General features: G+C 45.0%; 1 protein-coding gene across 1 annotated transcript in view; it reads right to left on the reverse strand.

Annotated features, from left to right (window-relative positions):
• Window positions 1–13,778, reverse strand: part of ATP2A3 (ATPase sarcoplasmic/endoplasmic reticulum Ca2+ transporting 3) — a 409,528-nt gene extending 395,750 nt beyond the window's left edge. Inside the window, exon 1 of the mRNA XM_082244776.1 lies at window positions 13,579–13,778. Coding sequence (XP_082100902.1) covers window positions 13,579–13,696 — 118 coding nt within the window. The 5' untranslated portion in view covers window positions 13,697–13,778. The remainder of the gene's footprint in view (window positions 1–13,578) is intronic.
• Window positions 13,779–20,885: the final 7,107 nt, after the last annotated feature.

Below are 20,885 nucleotides of genomic sequence, written 5' to 3' on the forward strand. Positions count from 1 at the left end.
TTTAAAACTATGCCGAAATGATCGCCTCTCAGATGCAACAACTAGCCCTCACTGATCCATACAGACCATTTGGGTTTTCTCAGAAGTGAGGCGAGGGACATTACCCTCAAAACTAGGGATCAACCGATTATCAGCAAAGCCAATATATATCGGGGGCTGGATATCCACTTTCCCCGATATATCGGAATCGACCCCTGAGGTTACCGATATTGCCGATATTTCGGGAAAGTGCTTGTACCGGAGTGATGCCTGCAGCTAGAGCCCATTACCCCGGTACCGGCGTCCATAGCTGACGGTCAGCTGTCTTGTAATGACAACCGATGCGGCTGCGAAGCCGCTTGGCTGTCATTACAAGGAGCGGGAGGGGACGTCCCCCCCTCCCCTCCCACAAGACAAGGGCAACCATTCTGCATATATTATATATTTTATTTTTATGTACGAAAATATCGGCCAATTACGATATCCGTAAGCTGTGCAGGGATGACGCTGCAGCCCCGGAACTGACAGCGGGGCCGGCGCAGTGCATCATGGGAACGAAGAGGACGGAAGAGGACGCAGAAGAGGATCGCGCTGGCTTCAAGCTGCCCACACCTGAGATGGCAGAGCTGGAGAAGACATTTTCAAGGTAAGTATTTCTTCTTGCAGGTTAAGTGCGACCCGGGACAGATCAGAGGCTAGCCATTGTGGAATGCACTAGCCCTGACTGTCCTGGGGGTATTTTTATTACAAAAAAAACTTTGAGGGTGGAACTCCGCTTTGCACCAACTGCATGTGAGTGAATTTACGTTTTTAATAAAACTGATTTTACCATACGTTATTTGCACCATGGTTTTAGGTTTTTCCCCTATATGTGAGAGTGCTGCTGGAGCTATAGATCTAACACTGGGAGCTTGGATTAAAAGAGGAATAAAGGAAACCATGCACCATTACCCTGTGAGGGTATACCAGCTCTTTTAGACCAAGATTCATTTTGAGGTTACATTCAATGAAGAACCCACCCATTAGGAGGGGGGTCACAAGAGTGGAGGAGACACATCTGACAAGTTGTCCTATTGTTTCAACTATTTTCACAGCACTGCTGATTGGGATCATACATCACCTTCTCATCAATTTTTATAATCATTCACTATTATTTTTATTGATAAACACTATCACTTTTATATTTTTGTTTATGATGATTTATCATGTGTGTTATATATCTTATGATTGAATTTATTTATCACTAGATATTTTAAATTAGTATAGCACTTAATGCAAAACACTTTTAATGATTGCCATAAGTATACCATGTTTGTACAAAAAAAAAAAATCACTTTAAAGACGGTTTCCTGGAATGATGAGCATCTACACCCAGAGAAGGTGGAGGCTCATAGACTGGAGGCAATAGAAGGCATTACAATTGCATTTAAAGTAAACTTTTACCAGTATTGTATATTATATTTAAAATGATCAAATCCATGAAAAGGTTTCAGCTTTTAGTACTACCTTAATATAAACGATTTAGCTTCACGTTCGACTCCTAGTTAAAAATGCCCATATATGATAGATAGATAGATAGATAGATAGATAGATAGATAGATAGATAGATAGATAGATAGATAGGATACACACACACGTAAGGTTAAACCCTTATAGTAGCAATTATCTGTTTTTTGTACTATAAAGAGCATAATCCTAAAATTATACTTTGTTTAAAAAAAAAAAAAAAAAAAAAAATCTACAGCCCTCACCTATATGAAATGAACCCAAAAAGAGAAAGATGAAAGTCAGCTGTTTTCCAAGCTTGAGAAAGTCAATCTACTACTGACCCCTGCATGGGGGGGGGGGCGTAGTTCTATAATTAATGCTGCCTTAAAAAGAGAAAAGGGGAAAAGGAGAAAAAAAAGGCAGCAGCTACAAATATTGTACTTTTAATATATAGATACTTACCTGTCCAGGGAGCCTGAGATGTCGACACCCAAGCTGATTTTCGGATTGGCTGTCAGGTGCTGCCACCGCTATTTGTAACAAGTAAAGCCTTTCAGCTTCATGGCCCGTTCCCTACTGCGCATGCGCAAAGCTTGCTGCACTTTCTAATTGGCCCTAATTGGAAAGGAGGAGAGGGGCGACCGTCCAAGGGGCGGTGCCATGGCGCTGTCTCCCAGAAGTGGGAAAGGGTACCTGTCAAAAACAGGTACCCGTTCCCCCCTGAAAAAGGTGCCAAATGTGTCACCGGAGGGGGAAGCACATCAGCAGAAGTTCCACTTTTGGTTGGAACTCCACTTCAAGCAGACCACAGGCTAGTGGAATTTGTTCACCACACCATGTATCCTTTGCGGGCAGTTATTGAAGTGCAGAACGAATCAATGAACTACGAGGATGCTCTCCAGCGCGCTTACAGTTCATTGAGATTTACAAGCCAACTTCCACATTGGCAGACAAACTTTTAGTTCATTCATTCACAATTAATTATGTGGCTCTGCGGGTCCCACACGTTTTTTTTAAGATGACAGCAGTGCGTGGAGACTGGAGAGGATCCCCTGCCTCGTGTCACCTTCTCCATGCCCCTTTAGTGAGCCGTTTGCTATGGAGGCACTCGTATGGGTTCAATCTTTAGCCGCACTGTGTGTCCATGGACGCACACACTGCGGTTTCGCCCCCGCTCACTGGCTGCAATTTCCTTCTATTAAGCAAATGTAAAAAAGAAAAAAAAAAAAAAAAAAAACCACACAGCTAATTCCTGTCTATAGGCATGTGCTCCAGTAATGGCAGCATGGCATTTAATTTAACATGAACCATACATAATATATGTTGACCCAGCTGCTTATCGTCTCCATTGGAAGCCAAAAGCCCCCGTTTACCCCATGACAAAGTGCCTGAACAGGAATTTTCAAAGCCTGAACATAAAGTACTAATTTTAATATTAAAAGCAGCTGATATCAAATATTGTAAAGGACTTCTGAATTTACACTAAAAATGTACATGCTTTTTGAGCTATTGGGTTTAGTCATGCTCTAAATTTTACAGAATAGGTAAATGCTTACCGAAAGAAAGTTTTATCACCAAGTAAAACATTACTATTCACATTTAACTAGTATGAGAAACGTACAGGTCATACCATTTGTAGAAACAATGGGGCAATTTGCCCAATAAATCATTTCACAAGCTTAACACAATGCTTCAGGTAAAGTATTCTATTAATTACAGTTCTGCTGGGTTAAAAACCAGGCTAGCCTTCCCATTTCACACACTGCACATTAGAACATGTTAAGTGTCAGTTGTTCTACATTATACCTCCAGAAAAAAAATGACGACACCACCCAAAGACACAGGGAGTGCCCTTATAGGCATTTATGCACCTGTTCGTAGGATGGTGCTAGAGTTAGCCTGAACACAGCGTGTGTGCAAGATATATTTTTTCCCCCTTCTCCTTCACAATGTTGCCTGTAGATATTACACAGTAGGTTTTAAGAACGAGCATTGATACTTTTTCTCAACTACTCGCTGATACCAATTACCAATACCTATTTTTAGCACTGGTCCCCATATATGCAAATTGGATGCATTTTGAACTGCATCCGATTCGAATGGCACGTACACCAAACCGGTTCACCTATGTGCCGGGCCGCAGTGTGATTTCAAAGAGCTGGGTGCGATTTCCAGAGTCTTAAGCCCCGTACACACGCACAGATTGTTGACGGTAAATTGTCGGCCAACGTCCGATCTGCCGATTGTAGGCTTGTTAGTATGATGCTTCCGACAACCAACTGCGAATTTTCAGCCGAAAAAAATCTGGTGTGCAGGCTATAAAATTTTTGTTGGCCAACAAAGAACGGCCGATTTTCCGTCAGTCAGTACAGATTTCGGCAGACAAAAATCAGATGAGCAAGACTGGGCATGCTCAGAGAAGAAAAAACACATGGAAAGTAAACCAGCACATGACATCACTTCTGAAGTTGGTTTTTGTTGGTCAACAAAAGTCCAGTGCAAGTCTAGAGCACATTTCAACCAACAAACAACACTGGACAAAAGACGGCCGATCGGTTGGCCAACAATCTGTGCGTGTGTACGGGGCTATACACTTTAAAAATTTGCACCTAAACCACTGAACGAAATTGCACCAGACTCTTTGCAAATCACACTGAAACCCACCCCGCACATATGTGCACCCAGTCAGTCTGCAGACTTGAAGATATCAGTTTTAGTAATGGAGCATTTGCACGAGTACTCGTGCAAATGCTTTGTAGGGCCAACGGGGAAACACTACTATACAGTAAATTAGGTATTGCTTCATACACATCACTCTGAACTGATAAAAACAGATACACGAGATGTCACAAATCCCATAATGCACTTCCCTTAATACTCATGGCATTTGTTACCTACCTCCATTCAAAAAAAGTCTGCTTGCCTACTCCATAGTAGTTCTGCTGGCATAGTACTTAATATATGAACAGTTCTATGCAAAACAACAATGTACATATTCAATTACAGGAGCACCTGTGCGCCAAAGGCAACTGAATAAAATGGAAATAAAGATACCAGGGCTATTTGCTAAGTCAATACTTGAAGTTATAAGCAATCATAATAATGGAATACATTGTTATAGAACTGCTCCAATATTTCATCTTTATTGGCTCCTAAATGTTTATAAAGATTTATAAAAAAAATAAAATTAAAGAAAAGTGAAATCTAAACATGACTAGCTATGAATCAGCAAAGGTTGAAGAAACCTGGCAGAAAAGGAAAAGTGGTGCTATGACAATGAGAATCCAGCTGTCATTTGCAAAGAGCAGATTATTCAATGAAAGCCAACACCACTATTTTTCCTTTGCTGAAGGTTTTATTATTAATCCTCCCGAAGATCGCAGCTTATGTATGAAACGTTATAAAAGTCAGCCCTGATATTATACACATTATAAAAAGAAACCTCCCATATTGCATATTTAGTCAGAAATAATACAATAAGGAAAAAAGAAGGATGCAGAATGTATATTGACACTTTAAAAATAGAAATATCCTTTCTTCACTGAAATGACTGGGTTGTTTCAAACTGACATAGGTTTTCAGAACCGTGCTAACATTTTTATATGTTAGCAAGTTTTGTCTTCTAGCTAAGGCAAATTGCAAATGACAGACACCATCTAGCAATAGCTTACTTTTTCCCACAACATTGCAATTTTGAAATTGCCTTTACGTTCACAGAAAACTCACTTTAGATGAACAATTACATAAACAGGTGTATGAATCAGACAACTCCTACATCTAGAATCACACGAGAGCTTTTCACACCTGTGAAAATATGCTGCCTACCTGACAGGCTCTGAGCACTTCCCATGTGCTATTCACAGGCTCAGTAAAGGGTCTGGGCACTCACTTTGTCATTTAAAGATTTACTAGCATCAATGGCTCTTGCATGACCTTGCGCGAACACCTGAACACAGGTGCTGAGTTCTTGAAACAAATACAGAAAACATCTTTTCGGATACGAAAAGTTTACGTTTAGAAAACAAACTACAAAAAAACATTTTGGGTTGTTTTGTTTTTGCTAAAGGCACAAAAGGGCTCATGCATACTGGTGAAAAATATGCTGCAGTCAGATTGGTAATGTGTAAAGTTTTGTTTAAAGATAGGAGTGCAGCCACATGTTATGCTATAGGCTCATGCACACAACTCCATATTTAGTTAAAAATGTAATAAAAAAAAAAAAAAACTGCATCCACGCTCCTGCGCTTGGACCATATTTAACCCTGTAACTCTGTAAACATTTGTGCCAACAGCTACAGCATTTAACATAAATGTATGCTATTGGTCCTGAATACTGAGGCAGCTAGGTGGAAAAAGGTGCCTACATTAGGGCTGCAACTAACGATTAATTTGTCTGTCGACTAATCCATCAATTATTTTTACGATTAGTCGACTAATCTAACGATTATTTTATTTTTTTTGCTCAATTGAGTGTTTTTTTGATTAGCTAATTAATCCTGTAATTAATACAGACCCCTCAGTAAGCCCCCTCCAAGTACAGACCCCACAGTAAGCCCTCCCACCTAGTACAGACCACTTAGTAAGCCCCCCTCCCAGTACAGACCCCTCAGTAAGCCCTCCCACCTAGTACAGACCCCTTAGTAAGCCCCCCCTCCCAGTGCAGACCCCTCAGTAAGCCCCCCCACCTAGTACAGACCCCTTAGTAAGCCCCCCTCCCAGTGCAGACCCCTCAGTAAGCCCTCCCACCTAGTACAGACTGTACTAGGTGGGAGGGCGTACTGAGGGGTCTGCACTGGGAGGGGGGGGGGGGCTTACTAAGGGGTCTGTACTAGGTGGGAGGGCTTACTGAGGGGTCTGTACTAGTGTACTGGGAGGGGGGCTTACTAAGTGGTCTGTACTGTACAGACCACTTAATAAGCCCCCTCCCAGTACAGACCCCCCAGTAAGCCCTCCCACCTAGTACAGGCCATTACAAGCCGCCACAGTACAGTACAAGCCGGTGTAGTGCCGCACATGTGACATCTCTTAAGTAGCTGGGTGATCGGGGAGGATGGCGTTGCGGCAGAAGCTGTGGCGGAGTACAGGGGTGCTGGAGACGGTCAGCGCTCACCTCTTGTCTCCGGCATCGGTGTGGACGGTCTTGTCTCCGGCATCGTTGTGGACGGAGCCCGGCAGGGGAATTTCAAGCGGCGCGGCGGCCGGCCAGGGGGCGTGTGACGTCACGCGTAGACGCCTCGACGCTTTTCACGCACGTCAACGATTTTTTGTAGTCGACGCATCGTGGCAGCCCTAGCCTACATCCTAACAAACAAGGTACAATTGTTATGTATACATGCACAATTAGCATAAACGTTAAATGTGTACAGACAACTTTTATGTAGGAACTTGCTGCCAGCAATATCCTACCTAAAAGCTGCTGACTTGATTTTTGGTGCAGGTCCTGAGTCTAACATCCTCACCCTTGCTTGATAAACCAGTGTGTCACTGATTTAAAACAAGTGTCCAGGACAGGTGTTCAGGCTTTTTAAATTCACTGGCTGCATTTTTGTGCCAACCAGTGAATTATTAGGTAGTAAAGCCAATAACAGGATGACAGCCCAGAAGTGTGCACATGTTATAGTCATGTCAGTAATGGCAGCTCCCACAATTCCATCCTCACAAGAAAAAAAAAAAAAAAAAAAAAAAAAAAGTTCTGTTTTATTCAAAGCAGCAAACTTATCATGAGACAAGCACAGAGGCTGTGCTACTAATTCCCTGAAAAGCTAGCTGCCTGAGTTTAATGCTGGCCCTCTAGTTTTAGTACTAGTCACTCCAAAGACATGTTGGTTGGTAGGTTAATTGGTCCCGGTCTAGATTGGCCCTAGTATATGTATATAGGAATGTGAGTAATGCCTCGTACACACACAACGATTGTTGGCCGTGAATTTTCAGCCAACGTCCGATCGGCCGATTTCCGGCTTGTTAGTATGATGCTTCCGACAACCGACTCCAACTTTTCGGCCGAACAAAATCTGGTGTGCATGCTATAAAATTGTTGGCCGTCAACAGAACGGCCGATTTTCCGTCAGTCAGTACAGATTTCGGCAGACAAAATTCAGATGAGCAAGACTCGGCATGCTCAGAGAAGAAAAAACACATGGAAAGTAAACCAGCACATGACATCACTTCTGAAGTTGGTTTTTGTTGGCCAAGAAAATTTGTATGCAGTCTACAGCACATTTCAACCAACACAACACTGGACAAAAGACGGCCGATCGGTCGGCCAATAATCGTTGCATGTGTACGAGGCTTTAGGGACCTAAGCGCCTTGAGGGCAGGGACTGACATGAATACATATGTAAAAGCACTGCACAAATTGTTAGCGCTATACAAGTACTTAAAATAAATAAATCCAATCATGTAGATCAAGGAAGTCAGACAAAAGTCTGAAGAAGTTCTCAGCTTATTCCAGATCAGTTACTGTACTGAAACCAGAGGAACAGAACAGCTAGGCAACTAGCATTTTTATAAAGAAAGGTCAGCAATGGCTGACTTCACACTTTGCTAATAATATATGTGCTCTATAACAGAACAGGAAAGATAAAAGGTTCTCTCCAGTAAAATCTTCTGATCTGGAGAATCTCTGGGGGCCCAGGTTACAATATAAAGTCTCATTCTCTAAACACTGGCAGTATCACAATCCTTAAATTTAATTGTATGTAAGCTCTAATACATTTTTCTGATTTGCTCTCTTTTGATCTATAAATATAGCATTAAAAGCATTGTTTTATTTGTGAATAAGAAGTGCATAGAAAAAAAAGGGTTGTTCCTACAAAAATAAATAAATCTTGTGAGCTCAAAACTTCCTGTTCTATCTGACTGTACCGCCTTCTTCTCAGTTACCTCTGAAGACTACAGAACACCTTTCTGCTAGGTTATAAAGAACAGAAGAGTGGGAGTATAATGTAATATGTTCTGCCCTAGGGTGTAAACACAGTTCCTTCATAGATACAGAACAGCAAAGGAGCACAGTCACAGATAAGGAGTGTACTGCTGGGATCATCAGGGAAATAATAAAATCTAATACACCTACCACATAGGAAGACTGGTAAGCTACATTATATTATTTATTGTTCTTGGGTCTAAATACATTTAAAAAAAAGTATGTAAACCCTAAATCTATTCTTCATTATATTTGGCATCATGGGTCACTGTATATAGCAAACTTTGTCAACGTGTTGCAGTTCCTTTTACTGGAAATCCTGGAAAACTAACTTTCCTGGAAAGCACTGTTGTCAGTCTGACATGCAAGTGCCTTCAGTCAGTCATTGGGCTAATAGACAAATAGCGATTGTATAGGAAATGGTTTGACAGCACTCCAGTGTCAGCGGATAAAAAGTCTTTATTTCTCCAAAAACAAGAGCACATTAAAACAGATGCCTCAAACAGCAGACACGTTTCACGAATCAGGTTGGCTTATTCATTGAATGCAATGAATAAGCTAACCTGATTCGTGAAACGCATCTGCTGTTTGAGGCATCTGTTTTAATGTGCTCTTGTTTTTGGAGAAATAAAGACTTTTTATCCGCTGACACTGGAGTGCTGTCAAACCATTTCCTATACAATCGCCACTTCCATGGTCCACAGACTAGACGTGCACCCAGCACAGATTGGATACTCCTCTCTCACCTGGAGTGAGATCAACTCCTTTGTGATAGAGTAATAGAGAAATAGGCAGCTAAATGAAGAGGTGTATACAACAGTGAGAACACTGCTGCTAATTGGAAGGCAGTGGAGTAGCATTGCCAGTATACAATAGGAAGTGCTGTTACTGGCAGGACCGCCAGGAAAGAAACTTCAACGGGTTGACAAAAAAAAAAAAAAAAAATAGGTTTGCTTAAGAAATAAAAAACTGTATACCAGGAGACAAGATGCCAAACATACTAACAAAACTGATTTTGGGTCTACACTTAGCAGCTAGATTCACACTTGTGTGTCTGCAGAAACTTTCCTGGAAAGCACTTTTCTTGTCATAGGGTGACAATAATACACTTTTTTATTTTTTTTAATGAGCGCCTATTGAAGTCCATGGGACTAAATCACACCTGCAGAAGGACCTGCACCTTCTTCCAAAACATCCAGAAGCGCATTGCATGCATGTGAAAGGGCCTCACAGACAATGTCTCATCATGCCACAAATTGCACAGGTGTGAACGGGAAATAAAACAGGCTGTATACTATGCAATCTGATTATACAATCTCCTTTAGGCCCCTTTCACACAGGCGGACCGTTCAGATCCGCCCGTTCATTTTTTTTGGCGGATCTGAACGGTCCCCCCCATGCATTCCTATGGGGCATGGGATGTCAGGGGAGACATGTCCGCTGACATCCGAACCATCAAATCTGCACGGATGGAAACCCTATTTTCCATCTGTCCAGCGGATCGGATGGGATCGGACCGACGGTCCGTTCCCATCCGATTTCCCCCATAGAGATGCATGGGGAACTGACAGCTGTGTCTCCGCACACAGCACAGAGACACAGCTGTCATCCTCCTGCTCAGCGGGGGAAATCGGCGGATCGATCCCCTGCTGAGATAAACGGAGTCCATCCGACGGACGGGCTGTGTGAAAGGGGCCTTAGAGATTTACCAACTCTATGTAAAAAGGGAACACATTAAAACCATCTAATCAAATTGTATTAAATCAGGCAGGCCCTTGTACTACAAAAATGTAGATCTGACATTCGGTTCACATATGTGCAGGTCTGGAACGCGTGCATAAATGAATAAATTCCTGAAATTAAGGAAACACACGATGCTCTTCTGCTGTTGCACTCAGTGCCATGCATTCTCAATGGCACCCCCATGCATTGGAAAAGGAGTTGCGTTTTTGCATGTATAAAATTGCATGGTGCTGCTTAGCCATATGGTTATGTGTGCCTGCATTTTTTAAAAAGGGACTTTATTCCCCGCATTTCTCACAGGTACACCAGCCTATTCAAATGAATGGTCTGCTGTGCCCATGCAAACGTGCGCACAAAACTCACACAAGTGTGAACCTACTCTGAGGGCTGATTCATGCCACATCTTTGCATATGCATTTACAAGTGTTCTTGATGCATTTTTAATGCGTTCCAATGCTTTTTCCCTATGGCTAAAACTAAATTTACAGGTGCCACTGGGTCCTCTTATGTAGCAACCACTTGGAGTGCAGACAAGGACAGAGCTTGTTCTCAGCTCTAAACATCTAATAGAAAAGGAAAAAGTCCTGGAAGCACATCTCTGCAAAACCCTGTAAGAAGGTGTATGGCAGTCCCAGCCTTGGCCCCAACCAGATCACGCCCCCCAGGCTGAGTCGGTCATACACCTTCCTATGGGGTTTTGGAGACATGTGACTTCCAGGACTTTTCCATTGGTGCTTTTTCCACCTTTTAATTTGGACACTTGAAAAATCTCAGGACAATGTGCGTTCCAGTGCGTTTTGCTGCATTCCAGATGTGTTCCATACAGAAAAAAAAACAACAGACTCATGAACACACTGCATTGGTGTGAACTAGGGCCACTGGAATACATTACAAAATGCATTGGACTGCATCTGGCGTAAACCAGCCCACAGAGCCGGTTCATACTAGAACGCAGTGTGGGAAACTCACGTTCTGTACGCAATTCCTGCAGTGTTCAAGTCGCACTGTTTGCGATCTGCAGCAGGTGTGAAGTTAATGACCCCCTAAAGGCAGGTCGCAAATGCAGTGTGTTTGCCTGCACCAGATCCCATGGTACAAAAGTACCAAGTGATAAGGTTGCAGGGAGTTTCCAAAAACAGCGCATGCACTACTTTTGGTGCAATGCAATTTCAGCCCATTCATAATTAATAGGGTTGAATTCGCACTGCACAGATCTGCATGTGAATCAAGCAGGGACCGCAAAGCGTTCCAGTGCGATTCACATGCAGTTCCTAGTGTGAACCAACCCCAAAGGAGGATTGTACAATCAGATTATGTAGTGCAGTGGTCTCCAAACTATGGCCCGTGGGCCGTATCTGGCCCTTAGCTTGCTTTTATCTGACCCTTTGGGCACCATGTCATCAACTAAAACTGATGGAGTACCATTCCTCCTGCAGACACTAATAATGGGGTACCATTCCTACCTTGAACACCAACAATAGGGCACAGTATCTTAAACTAAAACCAATGATGGGGTACCATTCCTCCCGCAGACACCAATGATGGGGCACGTTCTGTATGCGTTTCCTGCAGTGTTCAAGTCGCACTCTGTTTGCAATCTGCAGCGGTTGTCAAGTTAATGACACCCTAAAGGCAGGTCACAAATGCAATGTGTTTGCCTGCACCAGATACCATGGTACAAAAGTACCATGTGATCCTGTTGCAGTGAGTTTACAAAAAACAGCGCATGCACTACTTTTGGTGTGATGCAATTTCAGTCCATTCAAAATGAATAGGGTTGAATTCGCACTGCACAGAACTGCATGTGAATCGTGCAGGGACAGCAAAGCGTTCCAGTGCAATTCACATGCAGTTCCTAGAGTGAACCAACCCCAAAGGAGGATTGTACAATCAGATTATGTAGTGCAGTGACACCAATGATGGGGCACCACATTCCAACCTTGAACACCAATAGGGCACGGTTTATTCCAGTAAAACCAATGATGGGGTACCATTCCTCCCGCAGACACCAATGATGGGGCACCAATATTACCTTGAACAACAACAATAGGGCACTGTTCCTTCCAGTAATGGGACACTATTTGCACTCAACAACACCACAGTGTTTTCAAATCTCACTGGTCATAGTCTGGTCCTTTTGAAGCCTCAAGGACCGTAAACTGGCCAGTTGTTCCGAAAGTTTGGAGACCACTGATGTAGTGTATGTTCATCTCACTGACATGTGGAACCGCCATGCGCTCCTGTGCGATTCACATGCAGTTCCTAGTGTAAACCAGCTCTAAAAGAACATTGTACAATCAGATTGTGTAGTGTATGGTCATCTCAATGACATGTGGAACCGCTATGCGCTCCTGTGCAATTCACATGCAGTTCCTAGTGTGAACCTGCCCTAAAGGAGGATTGTACAATCAGATTATGTAGTGTATGTTCATCTCAATGACATGTGGAACCGTATGCACTCCTGTGCAAATCACATGCAGTTCTTAGTGTGAACCTGCCCTAAAGGAAGATTGTACAATGAGATTAAGTAGTGTATGTTCATCTCAATGACATGTGGAACCGCTATGCGCTCCTGTGCGATTAACATGCAGTTCCTAGTGTAAACCAGCTCTAAAAGAACATTGTACAATCAGATTATGTAGTGTATGGTCATCTCAATAAAACTTGGACCTGCTATGCGCTCCTGTGCAATTCACATGCAGTTCCTAGTGTGAACCTGCCCTAAAGGAGGATTGTACAATCAGATTATGCAGTATATAGTCATCTCAACGGTGATCATACAGTGAACATCTTTCTATGTGATTGTGCTGTTGACAGATTTACTGTCCAATACAATCAGAACATTGAAAAAAAAACAACCCACACACCACAGTTTGATGCGCCATACACTTATCATATTGATCTACTTTCCAATGATTTAAGTTTCCATCCAAAGCAATCAGAATCATTTTAGCTTAGACTGATCTGTTTTCCTTGATCGATCGATGACACCGTATGTATCTTTTCTCTATTTCTTAGCTCTAAACATACTTGATTCTGAGTCGTTGGATCAGATGGTTACATGTATGACCTAAAAAGTAACCTGGTTTGTTCTGGCAGCCTGGAGGTGAGAAGAGCAGCTGTCAGGTGTCCTGACAAGGAAAGCACAGCAGCTCCTATTCTTCTGCTTGGTTGGGGAGAACCCTTGTTGTTCAGGACTTCCTGTCCAGCAAGGCTCCTCCACTGCACACATCTACAGGACATCACACAACCAGTCCCTTCTTCTATAGGGGACCTTATGCTGGACCCTGCCACTACTTCTTACATCCTCCTCATCACAGAGAGGCCTAATGATCACATGTAAGAAGAAGTGACACAAGTCCGGATGAGGACACAAGTCAAGCAATACATAATAGAATTACTAAGGGATGGGGGGGGCTGAGGTGACAGCACGGGGATTGACTTACCGTTCGGTCCATACTTTTCTCTGCTCCTCCGGACCTGCTCGCTGCTCAGCCCGCAGTTCTCATTCACCTCGAAGTGTCGGAGTACCTCAGACACGGGCTTGGCGTGCGCGCTGTCCATGGTGGGACCTTGCTATGTCGCTGTGGCCGTGTACGGAGAGGTCCCTCTATGTACGGTGAGAGCTTCTCTATAGCCGTGTGTAGGGAGAGGTCCCTCTATATACGCTGAGAGCTTCTCTATGGCCGTGTGTACGGAGAGGTCCCTCTATGTACGCTGAGAGCTTCTCTATGGCCGTGTACGGAGAGGTCCCGCTGCACCTTGTGTGCCTCCTCTGGTGTAAGGTGAGCTGTGGTGAGGGAGCCGCCTTTCTCTCTCTCTCTCTCTCTCTCTCTCTCTCTCTCTGTCTACACTGACTCGTCCAGCTGTGCCCTCCTCCTCCTCCTAGTCATGACTGAGACTGTCAGCCCTCACAAGTTTCTCCTCCGCACACACTACAGTACAGCTCCCTCACTTCAAGCGCCCTCCGCTAAACGTCTCTTTATTAATCTTCGTTACCTGCAGCTTTCTCATTGGCTGGCTCTAGCACCCAAATAGTGCCCGCCCACGCAAACCTTCTCTCGCCTCTCCCCCATTGGCCCGTGACTACTTCAAATTAGCATGTTGAACATTTTAGCCTCCGGTAGTTTTACAGTGGAAAATCTTTTTTTTTTTTTTTCACAAGCATGTATAGATATGAACAACCCCCCCCCCTCCTCCCTCTTCAGAGCTTCACTTCCTCTTATTCTATTGCAGCTGAGAACTTTCAGCTAAATGCAAAAGCTGTTGAGGTGCAGCAAGGAAGGGGTTAACAACTGGTGAAACCGCTGGGCAGGCGAGATAAGGCACTGACAGTTGTGTTGTTATGGGAAATATGTCACAACAGTTGTATGCAGGGCCAGGGTGCCCACTTGTTTTAAACACTTGCATGGTGAAGGATGGAATAAGAAAAAGGCTTAAGGTGGGGGGGGGCTGGTGCAACAGGGCCCCAATGAGGAGGGGGGCCCACCATGCATGCACAGCACCCACTGGGGGTTTTTATTCTGGCCGTAATGCCACCTTTCAGCTACAGCCACTCCTGTCACTTATGGCTGTAGCTCATAGGAGATCCATGTATGCCAGCACTGCAGCTCATAGGAGATCCAGGTATGCCAGCACTGCAGCTCATAGGAGATCCAGGTATGCCAGCACTGCAGCTCATAGGAGATCCTGGTATGCCAGCACTGCAGCTCAAAGGATATCCAGGTATGCCAGCACTGCAGCTCAAAGGAGATCCAGGAATGCCAGCACTGCAGCTAATAGGAGATCCAGGTATGCCAGCACTGCAGCTCATAGGAGATCCAGGTATGCCAGCACTGCAGCTCATAGGAGATCCAGGTATGCCAGCACTGCAGCTCATAGGGGATCAAGGTATGCCAGCACTGCAGCTCAAAGGATATCCAGGTATGCCAGCACTGCAGCTCATAGGAGATCCAGGTATGCCAGCACTGCAGCTCATAGGAGATCCAGGTATGCCAGCACTGCAGCTCAAAGGATATCCAGGTATGCCAGCACTGCAGCTCAAAGGAGATCCAGGTATGCCAGCACTGCAGCTAATAGGAGATCCAGGTATGCCAGCACTGCAGCTCATAGGAGATCCAGGTATGCCAGCACTGCAGCTCATAGGAGATCCAGGTATGCCAGCACTGCAGCTCATAGGGGATCAAGGTATGCCAGCACTGCAGCTCAAAGGATATCCAGGTATGCCAGCACTGCAGCTCATAGGAGATCCAGGTATGCCAGCACTGCAGCTCATAGGAGATCCAGGTATGCCAGCACTGCAGCTCATGAGAGATCCAAGTATGCCAGCACTGCAGCTCATAGGAGATCCACAAATGCCCGCACTGCAGCTCATAGGAGATTCACGTATACAAGCCAGCACTGCAGCTCATAGAAGATCCAGGTATGCCAGCACTGCAGCTTATAGGAGATCCACATATGCCAGCACTGCAGCTCATAGGAGATCCACAAATGCCAGCACTGCAGCTCATAGGAGATCCAGGTATGCCAGCACTGCAGCTCATAGGAGATCCACAAATGCCAGCACTGCAGCTCATAGGAGATCCAGGTATGCCAGCACTGCAGCTCATAGGAGATCCACGTATGCCAGCACTGCAGCTCATAGATCCAGGTATGCCAGCACTGCAGCTCATAGGAGATCCACAAATGCCATCACTGCAGCTCACTGGAGATTCATGTATGCCAGCACTGCAGCTCATAGGTGATCCACAAATGCCAGCACTGCATGCACAGCACACACTGGGGTTTTGATTCTGGCCTTAATGCCACCTTTCAGCTACAGCCACTCCTGCCACTTGTGGCTGCAGCTCATAGAAGATCCACATATGCCAGCACTGCAGCTCATAGGAGATCCAGGTATGCCAGCACTGCAGCTCATAGGAGATCCAGGTATGCCAGCACTGCAGCTCAAAAGAGATCCAGGTATGCCAGCACTGCAGCTCATAGGAGATCCAGGTATGCCAGCACTGCAGCTCAAAGGAGATCCAGGTATGCCAGCACTGCAGCTCATAGGAGATCCAGGTATACCATCACTGCAGCTCATAGGAGATCCAGGTATGCCAGCACTGCAGCTCATAGGAGATCCAGTTATGCCAGCACTGCAGCTCATAGGAGATCCAGGTATGCCAGCACTGCAGCTCATGATAGATCCAAGTATGCCAGCACTGCAGCTCATAGGAGATCCACGAATGCCAGCACTGCAGCTCATAGGAGATTCACGTATACAAGCCAGCACTGCAGCTCATAGAAGATCCAGGTATGCCAGCACTGCAGCTCATAGGAGATCCACATATGCCAGCACTGCAACTCATAGGAGATCCACAAATGCCAGCACTGCAGCTCATAGGAGATCCAGGTATGCCAGCACTGCAGCTCATAGGAGATCCACGTATGCCAGCACTGCAGCTCATAGGAGATCCACAAATGCCAGCACTGCAGCTCATAGGAGATCCAGGTATGCCAGCACTGCAGCTCATAGGACAGGGATCTTCAAACTACGGCCCTCCAGCTGTTGCGGAACTACACATCCCATGAGGCATTGTAAAACTCGGACATTCACAGACATCACTAGGAATGATGGGAATTGTAGTTCCTGAACAACTGGAGGGCCATAGTTTGAAGACCCCTGTCATAGGAGATCCAGGTATGCCAGCACTGCAGCTCATAGATTCAGGTATGCCAGCACTGCAGCTCATAGGAGATCCGCGAATGCCATCACTGCAGCTCACTGGAGATTCATGTATGCCAGCACTGCAGCTCATAGGAGATCCACGTATGCCAGCACTGCATAGTAATGTATGCCAGCACTGCAGCTCATAGAAGATTCACGTATGCCAGAACTGCAGTTCAAAGAGATCCACGTATGCCAGCACTGCAGCTCATAGAAGATCCACGTATGCCAGCACTGCAGCTGCCCTCTGAAGACTAGTTATATAGTAAGGAGATCCATGTATGCCATCACTGCAGCTCACTGAAGATTCATGTATGCCAGGACTGCAGCTCATAGGAGATCCACGTATGCCAGCACTGCATGCACAGCACACACTGGGGTTTTGATTCTGGCCTTAATGCCACCTTTCAGCTACAGCCACTCCTGCCACTTGTGGCTGCAGCTCATAGAAGATCCACGTATGCCAGCACTGCAGCTTATAGGAGATCCACATATGCCAGCACTGCAGCTCATAGAAGATCCACATATGCCAGTGCTGCAGCTCATAGGAGATCCATGTATTCCAGCACTGCAGCTCATTGGAGATCCACGTATGCCAGCATGCATTGCAGCTAATAGGTTATCCACTTATGCTAGCTCTGCAGCTCATAGGAGATTCACGTAGTCTAGCATTGCAAAATAAAGGAGATCCACATACACCAGCTCTGCAGCTGCCCTCTGAAGACTAGTTATATAGTAAGGAGATCCACTTTTGCCAGCACTGCAGGTGCCCACTGAAGACTAGTTACATAGTAAGAAGATCCACTTTTGCCAGCACTGCAGCTGCCCTCTGAAGACAAGTTACATGGTAAGGAGATCCACGAATGCCAGCACTGCAGCTGCCCTCTGAAGACTAGGTACATAGTAAGGAGATCCACGTATGCCAGCACTGCAGGTGCCCTCTGAAGGCTAGTCACATAGTAAGAAGATCCACATATGCCAGCACTGCAGCTGCACTAGAAAGAATAGTTATATAGTAAGAAGATCCATGTATGATAGCACAACAGCTGCCCTCTGAAAACTAGTTACATAGTAAGAAGATCCACGTATGCCTGCACTGCAACTGCCCTTGGAAGACTAGTTACATAGTAAGAAGATCCACGTATGATAGCACTGCAGCTGTCCTCTGAAGACTAGGTACATAGTAAGGAGAGTAACAAATGCCAGCACTACAGCTGCCCTCTGAAGACTAGTTACATAGCAAGGAGAGTAATGTATGCCAGCACTGCAGCTCATAGAAGATCCATGTATGCCAGAACTGCAGTTCAAAGAGATCCACGTATGCCAGCACTGCAGCTCATAGAAGATCCACGTATGCCAGCACTGCAGCTGCCCTCTGAAGACTAGTTATATAGTAAGGAGATCCATGTATGCCAGCACTGCAGCTGTTCTCTGAAGACCAGTTACATAGTAAGGAGATCCACATATACCAGCACTGCAACTGACTAAAATTACACAGTAAGGCAAGTAACGTATGTCAGCACTGCAGCTCAAAGGAGATCCATGTATGCCAGCATTAGAGGGGGAGCCTATGTTTCAGATGCATTCATTTTCGTTGAAAGATGCGCACAAGCAGATCAACTGGACACTCACGCAAGGGGATCAGAGTGAGAAGGTAACATTAAGGATATTGATAAGTACATATATGGTGTGACAACTTTGCGGGGTAAATGCTAAAAATGATGATCTTGCAGCGCTAGCTACATGGCAGCAGAAGTGTCCTAAGTCTGAGTACCTAGGGGCATGTTGTGGAAAGGTAATGGTGAGGGCAGATATACTGTATGTCCTGTATCAGTAGCAAACAGAAGACAGAAAAACAAGAAGAGAGGAGCAGAGAAAAAGAAAAGGAGAAAGAGAAAAAAAGAGGGGGGGAGTCCTGCAGGCTGGGATAATGATATGAAATCAATTAAGAAAGGCCCAGGCTGTTCAGGTGCAGAGTGGGGAGAGCATAAGACCACCAGGTGACCAAGCTTTGAGGAATTTGGAACGAGAGTCATGAAGGATTCTAGACTTTTTTTCATTGATCAGGAGGTTGGTGATAATGCTTCTCACCATAGCAAACGAAACAGAGGGTTTCTTCCAGTCTCTGGCTATTGCACATTTAGTGGCAATAAACAAATAGGTTGCCAACTTTGTTGGTATGAGAACTGGCCCTGGATCAGAGAATGTAGCAAAGCCACTTTAGCATCTCTGCAAATTGGTACGTGAAACAAGGAATAGAGGAACACCCTGGACCAGAACCCCATTAGGCGGGGACAGGACCCCCAAGTATAGGCGATGTCCCCTTGTTGGCCAAAGCCCCTGAAACACCTGTCATTATAGGATGGGTTCAAACTTGCTATCTGGGCCCATTTTAGTAGGACCTTGTAGGCAGCTTCTAGGGTTGCAGTGTTGAAGGAACACTTTACAATGGAGGACCAGGTTTGCTACACTCTTCTGGGTCAATGGAGATCGCCAGATCTTGTTCCCACTGTGATTTATAGGAAGCTACCACAGGAGGGTCTATAGCAGTGATGGCGAACCTTGGCACCCCAGATGTTTTGGAACTACATTTCCCATGATGCTCAACTACACTGCAGAGTACATGAGCATCATGAGAAATGTAGTTCCAATACATCTTGGGTGCAAAGGTTCGCCATCACTGGTCTATAGCAATGAAAGAGGAATAAATCCTCGAGATGGTGCCTGGGGAGCTGGAAAAATGGAGGCAGGCTGTTTTATAAAAGGGGAAAGGGGAGTTGTGTCTCAGCAAAGACAACTGGTGGTGTAGTTGGACATATCGAAAAAATTCTGCAAGTGGCACCTTATGGGCTTCCTGGAAGGAGGGCCAACAGGGGAAGGTGCAGATTGAAAAAAAAAGTGACGGACCTCGGTGAACCGCACCCCATGTTTTTCAGTGACAACTGTTCAAATATGTGCAACTTTAAAACTTTCCTGCACTACTTTGGTCTGACTTTCATGCAACTTGCGTGCCATAGACTGAAATGTAAGCCATCAAAGGTCGCATGACAATTGTAAAACAGCTGTCCATTATCATTGGTCAAAGCCAGTGGTGTAACTAGAACCTTGAGGGCCCGGTGCAAGGATCCATGAAGGGACCCTTCCCTCCGAGCCTAGTGACGGAAAACCAAGGTCAAGCCACTGGTGTCAGTAGTTTTTTTATTTTATTTTTTTATTATTTTTTTTTAACATTTTTTTATTTATTACAATTTTTTAGGAACCCCATTGGGGGACTTTAATGAAATATCAGTGTCTAAACAGACTTCTGATGTTTCACCATTAAGACACAGAAAGAAGATTAAGGACACAGCCCTCAATCTCCTTTTCTGCAGCCTTGGGTGCACTAAATGAATAAAATGGAATAGCTGTGCACAGAGCTTCCTGTTCATTCACAAACGGAAGCGTAGTGAACACAGTTTATTATGTTTCAGTAATAAATGGACAGAGTCAGTGATCAGTACGGATCACTGACTCTCCATCCTCACAGGTCCCCCGCAGCAGCCTGTGGAAGAGGGACATGGGGGGTCTGAAAAGAACACACGGGGGCTGGAAAACATACGGGGGACAGCAGAAAGAACCTGAATAGGAGGAGCAGCAGTGACAGCTGCATGTAAAGGAACCGGTCTTTCCATTTTCCCCCTGCAGCCACTGAATGCCTGCTTCTCATCGTCTCCCTTTCCATAGGATTTCACTGGCTGCAGGAGGAAAATAGAGAGATTGGTTCTTCTATATGCAGCCACCTCACTGCTCCTCCTATGCAGGCGTACAGGGGGGCCACAGAGGTCCCCTGCAGCATAGGGCCGAGTCTCAATTGTGACCCCTGTTGGTGCGCACCTGGTCAAAGCCAAAATCACATCCAAGTCACACCCATCCAAAGCTGCGTCAAGGCTGCACCAGAAGAGCTTGGGGCAAAGGTTGATGGGAAAAGGTTGCTTACAGACCACCATGATGTATGGCTGCAGCTCAGGTGAAGTATACCCTTTGGGGGAGGCCCAGTATAGCCTC

The sequence above is a fragment of the Pelophylax lessonae genome, assembly GCF_965119305.1.
Source record: "Pelophylax lessonae genome assembly, chromosome: 2".
Classification (NCBI taxonomy): Eukaryota; Metazoa; Chordata; class Amphibia; order Anura; family Ranidae; genus Pelophylax; species Pelophylax lessonae.